Source organism: Amia ocellicauda, chromosome 5, assembly GCF_036373705.1.
Source record: "Amia ocellicauda isolate fAmiCal2 chromosome 5, fAmiCal2.hap1, whole genome shotgun sequence".
In the NCBI taxonomy this organism is placed as follows: Eukaryota; Metazoa; Chordata; class Actinopteri; order Amiiformes; family Amiidae; genus Amia; species Amia ocellicauda.
Genome location: NC_089854.1, coordinates 35,173,843 through 35,194,070, shown reverse-complemented (window position 1 = coordinate 35,194,070; position 20,228 = coordinate 35,173,843). Strand labels below are relative to the sequence as shown.

The 20,228-nt window shown below is 37.2% G+C and overlaps 1 protein-coding gene across 3 annotated transcripts; it reads right to left on the bottom strand.

Annotated features, from left to right (window-relative positions):
• Positions 1-650: 650 nt before the first annotated feature.
• On the bottom strand, positions 651-18,422 carry bcap29 (B cell receptor associated protein 29). 3 transcript variants are annotated; one of them, XM_066704935.1, is made up of 8 exons: positions 18,346-18,422; positions 16,924-17,030; positions 15,591-15,691; positions 12,399-12,546; positions 5,045-5,180; positions 4,615-4,726; positions 3,112-3,212; positions 651-2,172 (listed from the first exon to the last, which is right to left on the bottom strand). In XM_066704935.1, exons 2-8 carry the CDS (start codon positions 17,013-17,015, stop codon positions 2,134-2,136), a joined length of 729 nt encoding a protein of 242 aa, XP_066561032.1. In that variant the 5' UTR covers positions 17,016-17,030; positions 18,346-18,422; the 3' UTR covers positions 651-2,133. The 3 variants fall into 3 exon arrangements, with proteins under 3 accessions (XP_066561032.1, XP_066561033.1, XP_066561034.1); XM_066704936.1 differs by lacking the exon at positions 18,346-18,422 and adding an exon at positions 17,789-17,994; XM_066704937.1 differs by lacking the exon at positions 18,346-18,422 and adding an exon at positions 17,842-17,994.
• Positions 18,423-20,228: the final 1,806 nt, after the last annotated feature.

Sequence of the window (20,228 nt, the reverse complement as noted above, 5' to 3'; positions counted from 1 at the left end):
TGAAAGTTAATTTAACTGCCCAAATTTAAGTGCACCAAAGACAAATAACAGCAAAAATCATATTTTGTTAATGAACAGTTGAGAGTTTAAATGGTCATACTTATGTGTATTTACGAATTGAAAATGTTTTCTCTCAGCAATGCTCAGCTCAGTGACTCTCAGTCCTGGTCTTATAAACCAGTGGCTCTCAGTCGCATATCTCAAGCAAAGGCATTTCAGCGTGATGTAATCATGCAGTTGCCCTGTCGTATCCATACCCCTAACCATAGGCGGCGCTAGACCCCATTTAGGGGGGGCTTCAGCAATAGGATAATGGGGAAAATGGAAAGTAAAAAGGTCTGGTGGAAGTGATCTTTTAAAGCTCCATTTAATTACACCCACTAGCACCAGCATGGTAAAGATTGAGTGTTGAAAATCACATTAAGAGTGGAGGCAAAATGGAAGAAAAGCCATCGCATCACAACTAACTTTTTCATTAACCAGAGATTATCCCTCCTGTGCGTATATTAAAGTATTATTTCTCCATCTATATATTTTCATTACGTGTTGGATTAAGGGCACAGTGCAAACCAGGGCTGAGTTATTTCTCTTTTAAAACATATTTAAAAAACATTTTGTGTCACACTGTCATCAGTCATATGCAAAAAATATGAAGTCTCACATCAAAAAGCTTTATTGTTCATTACATAGAACATCAATGGAAACTTGACTGTGCTTAGCACGCCTCAGTGCAAGAACAAAGTGGACACATGAAACAGAATACAGATAACAATAATAGATAAACACATTTCCAAATAGTTACTGTTCGTTGTAATATTTTGTAAACACAATCAGAAATGTTATTTCTCCGAACAGAACACTGTTCACATGAAAATCTGACTAAAGTTCTGCTGGAACACCACTATCAACAGCCATATTTCTTATTCAGAAAATGTAGAGCAGTTAAGCAGGAATCAGCTAAAGAGGGATTAAGGTAAAAAAAATGCACATTTGCAGGAAGAAAAAAAAAGAATCTGAAAAATGTTTACATAAATACATACACTGGTATTCACAATGCAATAATAATTTTAGAGATCGTGTTTTCATCAAAACTCACTATCAGGAATATTCTCGAATTGGGTTTTCTAAGAAGTGTTTACATAATATTTGCAAATAGAATTACTTGTTGGAAACCTGCTTTCTGTGAAAAATATTGGAACACGTGCGTATGTGAATGGGCGTCCATGTTTATAGTCAGGTTTGAATGTGATGGATCCGAGCCTATATCACTGGAGCAGCCATTGCTCAAGTCACTGCGCTGCAGGATACAAACATACAAACTTTCTTTCAGTTTATTGCGTCATGTAGGTTCTGACTACATACACCTGGAGAATGTAACATTGTGACTTTATTGCAATATATTTTAAACAGTTCAAATGCACATAAAGCCATTTTATGCGAGAACTGGTTGGAAAATTTAAGTTCTAAAATCACTCTTCTATACATCATACAAAAAACATTCAGAGAAAGTGGTGGAATTAAAATTTTACATGAAGGCACTTCTGCTTTTTGCAGTTATTGCAAAATAGTTCCCACAAATCTTCTTTTATACCAGTATCCAGAAACAGAATTAAAATAAAAACATACACAGATGTGATTAACTGCCCTAAGCACTTGAGCAAATTGTAAAACTGGCCTTTAATTGACATCATCTGTTGCTGTGTTTTCTAATTTTTTAACAAACCCACTAAAACCTAGAAGTAACAGAAACAAATGTACGTAGTTCACAGTTGCGCTCAACACACTTGTAAAATCTTTGAACGTGATGCATGCATCTCTACAAATACTACATCTACACCCACGGATAAATATACATAACAGAAAACAAAATTGTGAGTGGTGACTGAAAGGGGCCATTGTGGACTGATGTCAAAGCTATCAAGCCCTGAATTGTGCAATGACTATTTGTAATAACTATTCTTATCAGCTCTGCATTTCTTCAGCGCGTCATGCAGTTTTAGGGAGGAATAGTGAGGGGAACATGCAAAGCTTTAAAATACATTTCCACAATACAGACCACTGGGCACCATGGCACAGCAGCTCTGTTTCAGCCTAGTTAACAAGCCTGAAGATCAGCACGGAAACCGTCAGGCTCTACTGATACTTCTTGTCCTCGACATCACCGTGACATTTCTGGCACAAAAAAAAAAAAAACAAGACCGATGAAATACAATTTTTAAATACAAATGAAAAAGAAATGTACTTTGTATTAATTGCACACTCACTCAGACAAATATCTTTCACTTATAGCAAAAAACAACACCCTTATCATACATTGGCTCCAATCAAGGACAAACGTGAACTTCAAGTGTACTCAGCTTATTTTTGTATTCAAATTTACAAATATAAAGATTAGTGCACAGTGAAAAACTTCTGGATTTCACTGAGAATCCGATGACCCACAGTCTCCCACGTGTGCCAGAGGAGAGCTGCCTGACAATGTAACATTTGCAGAGATACAGTTTTCAATTCAGATCTAATTTTTATAGGAACCGATTTATAGTAAAATATAAATATATTGATATATGACAATATCATAGTATCGTTCCATGCATGACTTGTACTTGTACTTAACTGCATTTTTGCACTTTGTTTTGCACTTATGTTGTAAGTCGCCCTGGATAAGGGCGTCTGCCAAGAAATAAAATATAATGACACAAACTGCAGTAAAACGCAAACAGCAGTTCCTGCTGGGCGTTTGGTAAAATCCATAAATGAACGTTGTTCCCAGTACAGGTACGTGTGCTTTATTATAATTGCATGAGTATAATGTGAAGCTTTTTTGTCAGAGGCTGATCATATTTTGATGGGAGAACTATGCTATTATAACATTAACCCAATAAATCAGTGTTTATTTTCATATAGTACCCTTCATAAGAGACTGAGCGACTCACACTGTAAGACAAACACAACAATAATTATAATAAAAATAATAAGTAAAGCATTGGCATGAATTACATACACATATACATTTACATCAATATCTACATATATACAGGGAAATGAAAAATACATTCTTCAAAGTTTAATTATAGTAGCAATCACACATTTTTTTCGACAGTGGACAGGTACCTGCAGCTGCTCATGCTCCCTTTGCAGCCGATCATATTCTTGGGTCAGGGTGTCGGTCTGTTTTTTCACGTCGTCCACTTCAATCCCCGACTTCGTCAGAGCTGCAAAAATAAATATTCCTGTAATATCTTGTTTTAATAATAATAAAAGGTTACAAAACTAACACGCTTCGGTTTAAATAAATGTTTTCCTTCTCATGTACAGTTGTACTAAGTCTTACCAAACATCTCGGGAACATAGGTTCTTTTAACAAAAAGCATTCACTCCTATACACATGACTATCATGTACCACTTGTTGCCTTGATCTCAAATCAGAGCTTTAACTTGTAATGATTAATAAGTAAAAGGATTGGCAGAAGACTAGAGAAGCTTCACTGAAGTTTCTCATCTCTGCGTCTGAAGGCTCCTCCTGTGACCTCTCTCTCGGGGAGCTGTGCACGTTCACTCAGCACTCCGTTTCCAGGGGTAATTTTAAATTTTAAAAGGAGATTCATCAGAGTGATGAAGTTTTGAATAGCTTCAAGCAACCACCAAGCCACAGGACATTTGGATTTGTTTTTATATAAAGAAAGCAAGAAAACCAGTGCATGAGATTTTAATGCTAATAAGGAAATCAAGATATTATATAAAATCTATAGAGAAGTCTCTATACTGTTAACCTGTACCCCAGTTATATTTGGAAAAGGTTCACAGCCTATTATCTTTCTTCCTGTAACTCTGTGTCGAGAATTTGTTTTACAGAATACCCAAGATGAAGATAGACAATTAAAAAAACCTACGTGAAGGCAGCAATCAAGTGGGAAGACAAACCTGTGTACTATACAGCTGTTTGTGCAACATTAAATTCTCTGAGCAAATTCCTGTGAAACTCCTGTATAACATTGTGTACTTGTACATAATATTAAAACAAATGCAACAGTTTGAACAAGAAACGAGATTGTGATACAAAATTATGATTATTCATATCCAATGGCAGTCAAGTCTGACCTTGAACTACTTATTGCCCTTCAGACGACACACAAAAATGTTACCAGTCACTGATCTAACACGTGTTTCAACTGACCATCAGCTGGAATTGTTCTCAACTGGTATCTCTTTTAGCACGGGGTATATTTACTGTAAACATACCACCACCATTGTGACTAAAAACACGACCCGTGAGAGACCTCTCGGTTTCTGATTTGTTAGAAATTTTGCAACATTACAGAGATTAATGTGCTCATAAACAATGCAAAGAGCAAGAATAATACCGCTCTGGGCCACACCCTCTTTATGAGTTTCAAGCACAATAAAAACATTACAGTAATACAAAGAACTGACAATATTTCAGAGAATCAAAGCAGATATCCATGCACCACGTTATATGCATTATAAATTATAAAGAAATACTTTAACAAAAAACTGTTTAGTCTGAAGGTAGGAGGAGCTGCAGAGGTATTGCACACTGCTGTTTACACTGTGGAAGGCGCAACATGGGAAACTGTTAATACAAATAATTCTCACCATCTGATGTTTTGTTCAGCTCCTCCTTCAGCCTGGCAACCTCTTTCACCAGCTTCTCATTTTCGCTCTCCGGCTGATTATCTCTCTTACCCCGTTTCCCGTCTTCCAAAGCCTTCGCAAAACATTAACTGCAAAGTTACGATACAATCCTCCACTCATTACAATAACTTCTCCACATTTTCCAAATTCAGATGTCTCGGTTTTCAATCTTCATTTAGTTGCCAGTGTAATACATACAATAAATTAAGAAACGTATTCTGCTTAGGGAATACAACCGCTTGAATGAGTTGCAATTCTACAATAATTGAACAAAATAAAGAATGAACATATTAATGCTCAGCATTTGTTTTCTACTGGATGGATTTAGAACCCAACGTAGATCTCTGACCAAGCAACAGATTTAGAAATTCTTACAGTTTATTTTCTTTACCTGTCTCATGCACTCATTATCTTCCATGTACTTCCTTGATGCCTGGATAGCACCACCTGCCTGATTCTTTAACATTTCCCCCGTCCCAGTCGCAGATGCCAGATCATTAATCAGGGTGATGACGCGTCTAAGGACACTGAAATACAGAAGTTTAACACACAAATATAGTTAAACCAATATTTTCTAATAAAGATGCACAGATTTTTCTGTATATGACTAATTTAATGTTTTTAGTTTTTAACACTGGTGAATTCTAACACTAGTCAAAAGTTAAAGACAGATAAAGATGCATTTTATCAGTAAAGATGCAGATATTGTTCTGCATGTGACTGTAACCTAGTGGGGTTTAACTGTCTTGGATTCAAGGCCAGGACTCAAAAGACCAAGGTCGAGGCCGTGAGCCACAAGACCAAGCCGAGGCCAAGGCTGGGAGTCTTAGGGCAAGGCCGGTCAAGATCAATGATAAGCATTTTAAAAGACAAAGTCACAGTCATGCAGTTTATCAATTGGGTTAGATGTTGACAGTTTAATCAAAGTTGTACAACAGTAAACTGTAAAAGAGCTGCTTAAATTCCTAACAATACTTCACAGTACTGTACAAAATAATTTCAGCCATAATCAATAAGAGTAATATCTGACATTTCATTCCCATTTCTCTCCTTATTAAAATAAAATCATTGCATTTAATTATTATTATTTAGGCTACATATACATGACTATCCAAATTCAACAATTATTTGTCCAATATGGAAATTTTGTACACACCTACAGCTCTGGAAAAAATTAAGAGACCACTGCAATTTTTTCTTAAATCTGCATCACTGCATATATGGCAGCCATTCCAAAACAGGCACAGCTCATTCTACTGAATGAGGTACTGATTAGGTGATCACCTGAACCAAATCTTATTTATCATCACTATCCTCTTGCAATAGGACCAGCTGGATGGCAAAAACAGTGCTAGTAGTACCTCAAGTAATTGGAATCTAACTTTCGACCATGGCAAAAGAGTTTTGAGTGAGGAAAAGAAGGGTTCAATTCTGGCTTTATTGGCAGAGGGATACTGTGAGCGTCGGGTTGCTTCAATTCTTAAAATTTCAAAGATGGTGGTTGATAAGAACAAGTTCAAGCAGCAGACATTGGGGACAACAAAGCTACAGACCGGCAGAGGGCAAAAATGACTCTCCACTGACCGGGATGACCACCAACTCATTCAAATGTCAAATGTCAACAACCGTAGGATGACATCAAGTGACCTACAAAAAGAATGGCAAACAGCAGCTGGAGTGAAGTGCACGGCGAGGACGGTTTGAAACAGACTCCTAGGGGCAGGACTGAAGTCGTGCAAAGCTAGAAAAAGCCCTTCAAATGAGAAGCAAAGAAGAGCCAGGCTGAGGTTTGCAAAAGACCATGAGGACTGGACCGTAGAGGACTGGAGTAAGGTCATCTTCTCTGAGTCCAATTTTCAGCTTTGCCCAACACCTTGTCATCTAATAGTCATCTAACTGAGATCCACTGTGAAATTTGGTGGAGGATCAGTGATGATCTGGGGGTGCTTCCAGCCTTGCTGATTCGAGCAGATTTGTCTTTGTGAAGGACGCATGAATCAAGCCACGTACAAGGTTGTCCTGGAAGAAAACTTGCTTCCTTCAACTCTGACAATGTTCCCCAACTCTGAGGATTGTTTCTTCCAGCAGGACAATGCTCCATGCCACACAGCCAGGTCAATCAAGGTGTGGATGGAGGACCACCAGATCAAGATCCTGTCATGGCCAGTGCAATCTCCAGACCTGAACTCCATTGAAAATCTCTGAAATGTGATCAAGAGGAAGATGGATGGTCACAAGCCATCAAACAAAGCCGAGCTGCTTGAATTGTTGCACCAGGAGTGGCATAAAGTCACCCAACATCAATGTGAAAGACTGGCGGAGAGCATGCCAAGTAGCATGAAAGCTTTGATTGAAAACCAGGGTTATTCCACCAAATACTGATTTCTGAACTCTTCCTAAGTTTAAACAGTAGTATTGTGTTATGATTAATATGAACTTATTTTCTTTGCATTATTCGAGGTCTGACAACACTGAATCTTTTTTGTTATTTTGACCAGTTGTCATTTTCTGCAAATAAATGCTCTAAATGACAATATTTTTATTTGGAATTTGGGAGAAATGTTGTCAGTAGTTTATAGAATAAAACAAATGTAAATTTTACCCAAACACATACCTATAAATAGTAAAACCAGAGAAACTGATACTTTTGCAGTGGTCTCAATTTTTTCCATATATTATTTATTAATTTATTATAAAAATTAAAATTATATTACATTGGCTTATTATTTGTATTATTAGATTAACGATACTTGCATTGTAATATAACATCTATTATTATTATTATCAGGAAGTTGAATCGTATGGTGTCGTATTACTCTTACTAGTACCGTAGTTATTGTAATTGTCTCTGTCTCTTACAAACACTAAAGTTACTGTATATTGTAATTTATTGTATTTCAATTCCTTGCTCTTACTGTATTGTAATTCTTTATGTATATTTTGTATTTAATTGTAAATTGCCCTGGATTAGGTAATCTGCTAAGAAATAATTATTCTTTATTAGATTAACAAAAGGAAATCGCTCTTTTGCGACTATCAGATTAGAAATATAAATTATAAATCGGGAAGACAAAATAATCAGACTTGCATAATTATGAACAGAAGACTTCAACTAGACTATAGACAACTCGTTTTACGTTTGTTTCAAATACACATCGATCAGCCATAACATTATGACCACCTGCCTAATATTGTGTAGGTCCCCCTTTTGCTGGCAAAACAGCCGCCCATGACCTTGTCACCGGTTGTACCGTTATATATGTACCGTTTTTCCTTCCTTGGAGCACTTTTGATAGGTACTGACCACTGCAGACTGGGAACACCCCACAAGAGCTGCACTTTTGGAGATGCTCTAACCCAGTCATCTAGCCATCACAATTTGGCCCTTGTCACAGTCGCTCAGATCCTTACGCTTGCCCATTTCTCCTGCTTCTAACACATCAACTTTGAGGACAAAATGTCCACTTGCTGCCTAATATATCCCACCCACTGACAGGTGCCATGATAACGAGATTATCAGTGTCATTCACTTCACCTGTCATAATGTTATGGCTGATCGGTGTATGTATCTATAAACATTGTGGTAGGCTATATTTTCTGAACCACCTACATTTCGTACAACCACTGCTCTCGCATAATGTGTGGCTCCTTTATAAAACAGCTGTGTGACGAAAAGTAAAAACAAATAGTTGGATAAAACGTAATATTTTTGCATATGAACATCACACAACATTTTCAGGGCAGAAACACTGCATTTACATTGAAAATGTAAAGTGTTTCTTTATTATTTCAAAATTAGTGCATAAGGGCTAAATGTGAAAAAATAAATACAATAAACTTCATGCAATAAACTGTGTAAACTGGTGTATAAAATCGGTGTGTACATATTTACTAACTTATACAATTATAAAACATAAACAGACAGTTGTACAAAATAGCATAAAACCGAAATAAGACATAAGACTGCACTTTGAAATTACTCTGTCTATTACAGCTGTGTATCAATATAGAAAACGTGCTTTTCAACATTACAGTGCTTTACACTAATACAGAAGAATTAGCATTCATGATCAAACAGGTGACTGATCAAGGCACTGATCCAGAGACCTGGGTTTGCAACGTGATCAAGAAACTTGCCGAGCCGATCAGGATAGGCAGACGAGCTATATCAGGTGCAAATCTGAGAATAAAATAATGATAATAATATATGAATATATAATGTGTAGAAAATCACGTGTTTCAGCAATCAACACGATTATAAGCCCAGACTGTTGACTACAGGCTATTATATTCAGCAGGCTATAGCATACCGCATAAACTGCGGTCTGGCTGTTGGAAGAGAAAGTATTTATAACTTAGGCTATTAAGTTTGAGGAGTTTACAGCTGAAACACCATATGCATTTCATTGACATATTTAGTAACTAGGGCCCGACTGATACAGATGTTTTGGGTCCGATACCAATAATTTGGGAGCAAACTTTCCTGATTACCGATATAGAATTTGTTTTTGTTAGCATGCAAAACAGACATTTTCTAACATGGATTCCTCACATTCTGACAAATATGCACTGAAGCCAGGATTTTTAAATTGGAACAATTAACTTTAAGTTAACATTAATTATCCACATAAATAATAACAAATAACAAACATTGCAAAATAAAGTAAATACATTAGAATAAGAGAGAATATAAAAATATGTTCTATACATCTGAACAAAGAACAAGGTAAATGAACAATTTCACACATAGAAAAATGCACATTTTTCATTACAACAAATAATTAGACAGTGGTAAATGCTGGTCTAGCCAATATTATCATTTGCAAGCGTCAGGTTCTCAATTCCTCCTCAGTGCTCAATACTGCTGATCCAACAGTGACAGGTTATAGTGCAGGATGCACAGTTTCTCTGCATTTTCTCCCAAAGGGGAGCTCCATAGTTTTTATGTATTTAAAAATGCCCACAAAAGTATTTACTTATTTACTGCGTATGTTTAAAGTATTGCACTATGAATCATAGCCAAAACGCAATGTAGGATTTGAAATAGTTTTATACATTTCATGTAGTTTCACTTTTATCCAAAATTGTCTGAGGTGTTTTTTTTTCACTTTCATTTTCTTTAGATTTTTAAGTGTGATCTGATCCTGCTTGTCTTTTGGAGAACATTCAACATCTTCAGCAAACATATACGTTTTTTCTTTTCTTTTAATTGCTATTGTACATTTTGAAAAGCGATTTCATTAAATTTTCTGTACAAATGCGCCTCTATGCCATAATATACGGTAATATGCAGTCATGACGAGAATAAACAATTTACCAAAACCATGGATACTCGAATGCAGCACAGCTTTCAAAAACACTTTCTATTGGTTTAGAGGGGTGCAGTAAACACATATTGGTTCATAAGCCCTGTGTTTTCAATGGGAGTGTTTTTGTTTCGCCACGGGGCTCAGTAGTGCGCGCTGCACCGCTTTGGCTGAGAATCACTGTGGAGTCGGAAGCTTCCAGCGGAAAACTAAAACACTATATCTATGTTAAACAACAATGGTAAATAAATACAATAACGACTGTAAAACCAAATAAACCTATTTATTTTTGTCTTAAGTCTGACAAAGGATTTGATGGTAATAAAAAAAAATGGCCATTAGTTTGAGAAAATATATCGGTGCATTATCGGATGAATATGTGCCGATACAGATATTTCTGTAAAAGGTAGAGATGCGCCAATCCGATAATCCGTATCGGTATCGGTCCGATACAGGCCAAAAACACCGGATCGGATATCGGAAATAATAGATGTTGTAATCCGATACGATCCACCGACAAATCTAGCCTGAAACGTCGCCTTAAAGGGGAACTCCACCGAAAATCCATATTTTCTCAGGTTATTCTGTAAGTAGAAACATATTCTGTGCAGTGAGTTTTTCATGTCCAGCTCATTCTATGAACCAGAAATCAGAGATTGAGAAATATGCCGTGACGTCACCGGGGTCCTAACTATGCAGCAGCTTTGCTGAGAGTCAACAGTGGAAATCAGAAAAGTCACGAAAATCATGAACAAATAAAATTGTATGCACGTCAATTTTGTAGGCCCATCACCCTATTTTTCAGAAAGAACCATCGGTTTGTAGTCATATAAAGTGTATTTCACCACCCAGAACTGTCGCTATTATTGAACATGATTATTTTATTCCAGCACCACAGGAGCCGTACATCAGCCCCTCCTTGAATAAAATAATCATGTCACATAACAGCGACATTTTCTTTTTTTGCCCTCAGGAACCCTCAGTCACATAGAGGGTATAACAGTCACATTAAAGCAAGGTTCCTGCAGGTTAAGCATGTGGAAAAATAATTACTTTTAATGACTTTTCATAGTCTTAATTACTGACTTAATTTCTGAATTACTGACTAGTTGCATTGACAAATTCCATATAAGCACAATCGGTGGAATTCTGCAGATCTGCGCATGTCTGCGGAAATCTGCGCTACAAGAACGCAACTAATGTCTTCCTCACAGAGACGAAAACACTTTTAAGTGTATAATATGTGCAGTGCAATTCAACTACCACACATCTACAGCTTAACCCACCTAAAAGACAAACACCCTTGTGTGAAACTAGCAATGACAGAAAAAGGGAAGAGGAGCAACAAACACATTCATATTATTAAACTACACACACAGCAGCTACTGCCGTTTATTGTGTATTGACTGAAGTCGAGCGCAGTGTGTTTCCGAGCGCAGAGTGGTGTCTGTGTGTTGAATGTGGTTTGGAAATGTGGACCAGTAAATCGTTTAGTTAAGTAGATTGTATAAATTAGTTACATAGATACTCTAATATATTTTGTTTTTCGCTGTTTTTCTGTGACCAGAAAACATTGCCACCAGGACGCTAATGTTAAGGCATTTTCGGTGCAGCTCACATTGCTAAACTATTATGTTATTGAATGAAACCTAAATTAAAACAAATTGAAGATCTTTAAGTGAAAACTTAAATGTATGACTAACACTGGAGATGCTATTACGTTAATGTTAAGTTGAGTTACATTCCACATTGAAAAGTATATTTTATTACTGGAAATGCTTAGTGTTAACTAAATGTTGTGATATGAATTTTGCACAGTTGTACTTTCATTGGTACTTCAGTATTCATTTTGAATGTTTAAATGCTGCTTAAATATATAGATTTTCATTTAAAAGAATTTCACTAAATAAAAGGAAGCAGCATTATTGCATAAGTCATGTTGTTGTGGGCTATTTTTTCCTTTAAGGAAATAGAGAATTTGTTTCACATTGCACCCATACATATGGCATATTAACAGCTTAGTAGCAAACAAGAATATCGTATCGGTATCGGCAGATATTAGAGGTTGAGGTATCAGTATCAGATCGGAAAAGAAAAAGTGGTATCGAGCCATCCCTAGTAAAAGGCCAATATCGGCCCATAATATCGGCCCATAATATCGGTCATACGATATATCTGTTCGGCCCTACTCGTAACATTTAAGAACAGATATACAGGAGAAATTCACATACGCAGAAATATTTTGAATTGCAAAAGCCTGATTTGGGGGAAAATACCTTCGAGTTTAATTTAAAATTGAAAGAACAAAGATTTTCAGACCAAATTTCTGACTCAAACCGTCAGGACATGCTACAGCTAAGATCTGTCAGAGGATATGTATAGCAAGATACAAAGAAGCTAAAAAACACAGAAGAGGGCACATCACACAGATAAACTCACAGCCACAGGAAGAGGGAGAAGCCTGAGATGTAGAGGTTCCTCTGTGACCGGAAAAGCTTCATGTGAAGGTGGTCCAACATGTTGGGGTAGAGTTTGGACTCTTTGCCGACTTCTGAGCTCGAGTACTTCCTCACCTCTCGCACAGCATCTGTAGGAGGCGTTGTTGGAAGACAGATATTTCACATGAAACTGTACTGTACAATTAAAATAAGCCATGCCTGTTTTATTTAAAAGTTACTTTCCTTTCAGACACCTCATTCTGGGTAAATCTGGTCTTATTTAATTGTGTAACTAGTTAATCATTGTCTATACTTAATTGATTGATGACTTACAAATCCAGTTATTTTGCATCTGTGTAATTAATCTTTAAAAAGGTCTGGTCACTGAAACATTGAGTTTTTAACAATACTTAAAAACAATAAAATGGCTTGTTCCACATCAAATCATGTAATGTTCTATAGAACCATAAATACTACAGCATATTGAACCATAGCCAAAATTAGCTTACAGAGTGCTGTATATTTAAACATAAATGAAACATTATGTAACCCCAGCTGGATCCCCTATTCTAGCAGAAGTTAAATATAGTTAAACATGAGCACAGTCCCTTCAAAACCCCATAGAGTAATGTTATAAATTATCAGATGGAGGAAGAAACTGGATTTCTAGAACACATAATTGTTTAGTATAATATTTAATAGGTTATTTCAGATACAGTTGAAAGACTTTGATATTTAAAATAAGGTATTTGCTGCTATGCTAAAGAAAAGAAAAGCAATACCTTGGGGGATATATGTTCAAAGACACATCTGTGTTTTAACGGCTTAAAACTGAATTGCCGCTCAACCACTTTAACCATTGTATAGTGAGGAACTCCAACTGGATGGAAATTAAAAGACCCCTGTGAAAGGGACAATTAATCCCTTTATTTATAATCAAACAAACAGTTTCTGTATTTGCCAGTAGATGTCATCAATGCCAATTTAAACCTCTCTACAGCGATCAAACCACTGTTGTCTCGTTTACCCATTCCACATGTGCTGGGTGTGTTTCCACTAACAAATACCCGAGCCAAACTGGAACCAAACCGTGAAACTCTGGCCTCGTAACACATCTGAATCTGCCTCCGGGCTGAAGGGGGCCATGGGCGGGGTTACGGGGACTACACAAATACTAGTTAAAATTCAGGTTTACTAAGGCTAAGGGCTCTCAAGTTTCAAATGCATGCATTTCATACTATAGTATTTGTATTTATTTTTTACTTTGGCAGTTCATATATAAACAGTTTGGAAAGAGTAAGCATGAGACCAAATAAAAAAGTCATACCTTTATTGTCTTTTCAGCCATGTAATTCAGTAGGTAAAATGCAAAAATGCAAAAAAACACCACCAGAACCAAGACCTGCCATAAGAATTGCCATTTTCACTGTATTTTGCCGTCACATACATAATGCATCATCGAATTGCTACTCAGCACGTTCATTATTCATGATGTTAAATCGCTCAGCTCACCATTCTATAGTGTAAATGCGAGCCCAACCATACCAGGCTGGCATGGTGCCACCCCAACACAGCTCGGGTACATTGGTGTAAACCCAGCATGTGTGTTTCAGGGTATATCTAGTAATGCCATTAATATGGGTTTGACAGCTGTTCACATTTACCCTTCTATCTATATACAGTGGGAACAGACAAGTGCAGAACAGTTATCTGATATGTCAGACAGTGCCGTCATTATTTATAGGGAGATTTTTTTATTACTCAAATTTAGCTCTTGTAAATGATAATCTGTTTGTGTTTGAGATGCCCAAATACTTGTGGATGTGTTATGTGTTGCCTACTGCTTCTGGAGAGCAAATTTTTAAATTAAAATAAAGCTAATAAAACATTCTATTTGTTGGATCATTGTAACTGAATAAATTAAATGCAACAAGTCAGTATTTTGTGTGGCCTCCTTTAGAATGCAAAACTGAAGCAATTCCCTTTGGTAGACTGTCTCCTGTGATACATTCTTCCAAGCTTCTTGCAGGATTTGGCATAACTCTTCCTTCAACTTTGGCTGCTTTTTGTTCTTTTCCCTGTCCAAGTGATCCCACACAATTATGGTGAGGTCGAGGCTCGGAGGTGTCCAATCTAATATTGTGAGTGTTCCATCTGCACACTTCCGATACAAATAGGTCTTAATCGTGTTTGCAGGGTTATTATCGTGCTGGAAGATTTTTGCCAATCAGTAATTTCCCGAAAGATAAAGCACAATGTTTCAAAATCTGTTTATACATGTCAGCCTGCATAAGTCCATCGATTTTGACAAGATCCCTACAACTGTTGAATTAAATGCACCCCTAGAGCATGACAAAGCTGCCACCGTGCTTCACAGAAGGCTGCAGACTCTGATATACTGGTGTCAAATTTGGACTAATCTCTCCATAAGACTTTCTGCCACTGGTTGTCACTCCAGTTTTATCATATTTTTGTTGATACAAGGCTATGGTTTTATAATCTCTAAAACTGCTTCATCAAGGCACCCCAGCCATTACTCATATTTTTTAATTACACCATTAGCACACCTGGTTCAGCTAATCAATACCTCTTTAAGTTGAATCAGGTGGGCTGGTGGTGGAATTAAAAAAATACAAGGAATGGCTGGGGTGCCTCAAGGAGAGGTTTGGGAACCAAAATTGTGTTCTTCTAGCCATCTTACAAGATATCAATCACCTTTTGGAAAACGCAAAACATTCTTGTTACTTTTGTATTAATGTTTATTTGTATTTATTCTAATTTTATACATGGTAGTAAGCAAATAAACACTTACTACCACAGGAAGAAAATGATTCAATAATCAAAAACAGAAATTTTGATATCGTGGCAACCCTAGTAGGGAGTGAAGAAGAGTGTAAGATGTGAGTATTAAAAAATCTGTTGTGGGTTGAGGCCACATTACGCAAAAAACACAGAAGACCTAAGAGCCAAGAAACCAGGTGATGGATGGCCAAAGGCAAAGGACATCACTTTGCTGACATCACCACTTTTGTTTTAACAGCTGTTTGAATAACGGAGTAAGTGAATAAACCTTAACTGGACTGCTGAACCGATCTTCTAGAAATGAAAGGATTAAGGAATGCATTTTCTCAACGGAGCTCTCCATTAATAGGCCATTTAAATAGTGTGCTTCAAAGACTGCGGGGTCACTTACCAAGAAACAGGACGATTAGGGCTACAATCATAGTAAGAAAGCCTTTGTTCCAGTAAGGGGCAACTTTATTCCATATACTGAACTGGAAAATCTTCTGCCATCTGAAAAAAATACAGATTGTAGATTGTTGCAGTGCATGCTAAATGTCAGCAAGAAGCAGGTTTTTGTAAAGATTGCAGGAGTGAAGGGAGACTGCCTTTGTACGGATACACCAACAGCTGGTTTCACAGACCTCGATTAGCACGAGACTGGAGCTATTCTTCATAAAACAACTTTGGATAGTCCAAGACTAGAGCTAATCTAGGTCTGTGAATCCAGACCTTAATATTATGTATTGAAATACATTTTTAGATTCACAGTCGCATAGTACTGAAATTACAGACTGATGATATTTTATTCTAATAAGTCACATTGCCTCAGAAATCTTTAAATTGAACAGTATAACAACAAAATGCCATTCTGGCATGTCTGTGCATTGATGCAGTCAGACATGGACCAGAACAGCTTGCCTTTCTGGTACCGTTGCAATGTACAGATCTCGGCTTCGGACTCCCCCAAAGCAGAGTTGTGTGTCCACTTATTGCCTGTGTGGTAATCTATCTAGTTTCTGTATTTCCCCCAGCCTTTTCCAATTTTACAGCCGTGTATGGCTCAAAAATTGATGATTAGTTACTGCAATTTATGTAGAAACGTCTATGTATGCCCACAATCCATTTGTGCATTTCAAACTGCCATGTTTGTTGACATTTATGTAGTCAATAAGAAAAGGAAGTACTGAACATCATAATGTAAACAAAATAAATTAGCCTAAAACATTAACAGTATTACAAATGTGTTATCAGCCTTTATTTGTTATTTTATGGAAATGGTATTCAGTTAGGCAAGGCTAATTCCCTATCTAAATGTCTTTTCAATTAACATTTCAATCCCCTGTCCCATTACGTTCTTACAGATTACAATTTTTGCAGTTTGATTATTTAGGGAATGCTAGCCTCTATTAGATACATATGATTTAATGCAATTGTGTTCATTACATATTTTTTGTCAAATTTTACTAATCCCACAGACACAGGTGCTGTCAGCAAGCTGTCAGATACATTATGGGGGAAAGGGGTGAAAAAGGAAAAGAATGTAGAGCTTCATTTTGTGTACTGCACATTTTGTGTACCCCCCTCCACCTCCAACACACACAAACCTACTACAGCAGCACTGGCATGCTGGTATGTTCACACCCTAGTGGGATAATACATTATGATGCAAAACAGGGCCAACCAGATAAGGCATTCCTACTTCCGTGTGCTGGCATCACCCTGTAATGCTGGCATCCTCGTACCTCTTTGGCGAGATCCATGGTATGCAGAATATAAGGAGAATGCAAATTTCAAAGTAGAGGAAAGTTGCCACTGCAGTCCACTGGAGACTCATCTTCACAGTTCAAGTCTAAATAAAACAAACGATAAAATCAAAATCATATCTTTCCCCATTATTATGGGGGAATAATGTCTAAAAGAAATACAAGAACGAGCAGTTTAAGTCAGACCCTTGGTTTGTCCTTTAGTTTCCTGGCGGCACACTGGCTCAAAACTATTTACGTCACGCTATCAAACTGTAATTAAAGCGTATCAATATCCGGAATTTAAAGCGGATTAACCCTTGGTAGGTATTAGGTCTTATACCAAATACAAATGGCACTTGCTGGTATTAAATAACTAAATATTTAATCGCCTTTCAATCATGTTAATCTGTTCTTAAAATACTTTTCAAATAACGTGCATACTGTTGGAAAAACAGTTTAATATGTATAGTTTTGGTGAAAAGTTTTTCATCACAAATTAAACACCAAAATGATGATGCGAGAGTCACAAACGTGTATTTTAAATACAGTAGTATTAACAAGAACAACTTTACTTAGTTTTATCCAGTTTTTTTTTTAATCAAAGTGCAGCTCCACTTCATTTAAAAATAATTAATAATGCATTCCCCTTTTCTTGATAATGAATTGCCAGATCAAGAATTAAGAGTCATAACGTTGCATTAACCTTAGAACAGACGTTCAGAACATCGATTGATATGAATTGGTTTTAACTACAGTCGAATAATATTGGTAACAGCTCTAAGAAGCATTGTATCATCATAGTTATAAAAATATACAACAGGGAGCAGCCCACTCTACTGCAGGGCAAAATTCACAGACTTACAGATAATTCAGAGTTATTTCCTTCGCTTTCATCAGTGCAGAACAAACACTCACATCATCGTTTCACATTAACAACACAGACACGGGTCTGTGAAGCGCAGTTTTGCGCGGCTCTGCGCTGCTCCACCAATGGGATGGGAGGAATTGTGCAGAACTGCGGGAATCTGCGCAACAAGAGAGCTAACCGCGGCACGTCCGCACCACGTAACGCTCTTCTCCTGTGAGGAGACATTATGCTTTCTGGTCAGGGTATAGAGAAGTAAATTATCTTTCAAAGGTATGTTTCTTAGAGAAACGTTATGCCGATTGTGTTACTTGCAAAGGCACAACTGACCGTGTTGGCGTTTCATAATTTAATAATTATGTTAGTATTGTGCCTCTATAGTGAAACCAAAACAATTCTACAGAATAAGCTGCTGTTTCGCACCGTTAATGCTTTCTTAGATGCCGCTTAACACACAACATTGCTATTTAACAAAGAAGCACACGGTTTTAGTATGCCATTGTAATATGATCTTAATTAATTTAACAACAAGAAGCACATAAAACAATTCTTACACTGCGCTGTGAACTGCGGGAACTTTTATCTTCCTGCTACGACTGTCATGACGTCACACCGTGTCAGCGTGCTTCGCTAATTCGCCAGCGCCTCCTCGTGAGAGCAATTTAAATACAGCAGAGTCTGCACGTCTGTAAAAACGACGGGCTAAATCAAGTCAATGATTTACATTTATAAGGGATAAATACATGTTTGTACAGTGATAGGTGTGGAGTACTGTATTAGGCATGCATGATAGTATGTGACAGTATTCGTAGCAATAGTATTAAAAGCAAGTATGTTAGTGTCCATGATAGTATGTAATTATGCATATAGCAATTAAATTACATCAAGTATGTATAATAATAACAATAATTACTATTATTAATAATAATAATCCCTTGGCTGAGGTTTTGCTAAATAGGGACAGTACAAATCTCATCATATATTATTAATTATATACACTAAGATTACAGTCAACTTTCTAAGAAATTATGAACATCTATGTTATGTTTATTAAAACTTTATCTTGTTACAGTACAGGAAATGTGAGGTCTCCAGCTTTGGTGCTGTACAGCTACAATAGTCATGGAGAGCTACAGTACAGTACTCACACGCACACACCAAATGTTTGGGGTCCTATGTTTTTTAATGCTGTACGTCCTGACTAAATTGTAATGAATGCTGATCAGCAGAAGTATTGAGTTGCTAAATGTCTCAAATAAAACAATAATGCAACAACAGAGTTGTAATCCAAAGTATTCACATCTTTTATTTGAAATGGTTTGGAGATTCAATTAGGTTAATAAATGTTGTTCATTAAACTATCAGTTATATATTTCAGTTAATTTGTAATGTACACTACTGTGCAAAAGTTTTAGGCAGGTGTGAAAATATGATGAAAGTAAGAATGCTTTCAAAAATAGACATGTTAATAGATTATATTTTTTCAATTAACAAAATGGAAAGTGAGTGAACTAAAGAAAAATCTACATCAAATCCATATTTGGTGTGACCACCCTTTGCCTTCAAAAAGCATAAATTCTTCTAGGTGCACTTGCACACAGTTTTTGGAGGAACACGGCAGGTAGGTTGGCCCAAACATCTTGGAGAACTAACCACAGTTCTTCTGTGGATTTAGGCAGCCTCAGTTGCTTCTCTCTCTTCATGTAATCCCAGACAGACTCGATGATGTTGAGATCAGGGCTCTGTGGGGGCCATACCATCACTTCCAGTACTCCTTGTCCTTCTTTACGCTGAAGATAGTTCTTAATGACTGTCGCTGTATGTTTGGGGTCATTGTCATGCTGCAGAATAAATTTGGGGCCAATCAGATGCCTCCCTGATGGTATTGCATGATGGATAAGTATCTGCCTGTACTTCTCAGCATTGAGACCATTCATTCTGACCAAATCCCAACTCCATTTGCAGAAATGCAGCCCCAAACTTGCAAGGAACCTCCACCATGCTTCACTGTTGCCTGCAGACACTAATTCGTGTACTTCTCTCCAGCCCTTCGGTGAACAAACTGCCTTCTGTTATAGCCAGATATTTCAGATTTTGACTCATCAGTCCAGAGCACCTGCTGCCATTTTTCTGCACCCCAGTTCCTGTGTTTTCGTGCATAGTTGAGTCGCTTGGCCTTGTTGCCACGTCGGAGGTATGGCTTTTTGGCCGCAAGTCTTCCATGAAGGCCACTTCTGACCAGACTTCTCTGGGCAGTAGATGGGTGTACCAGGGTCCCACTGTTTTCTGCCAATTCTGAGCTGATGGCACTGCTGGACATCTTCCAATTGTGAAGGGAAGTAAGCATGATGTGTCTTTTATCTGCTGCAGTAAGTTTCCTTGGCTGACCACTGCATCTACGGTCCTCAGCTTTGCCCGTTTCTTTGTGCTTCTTCAA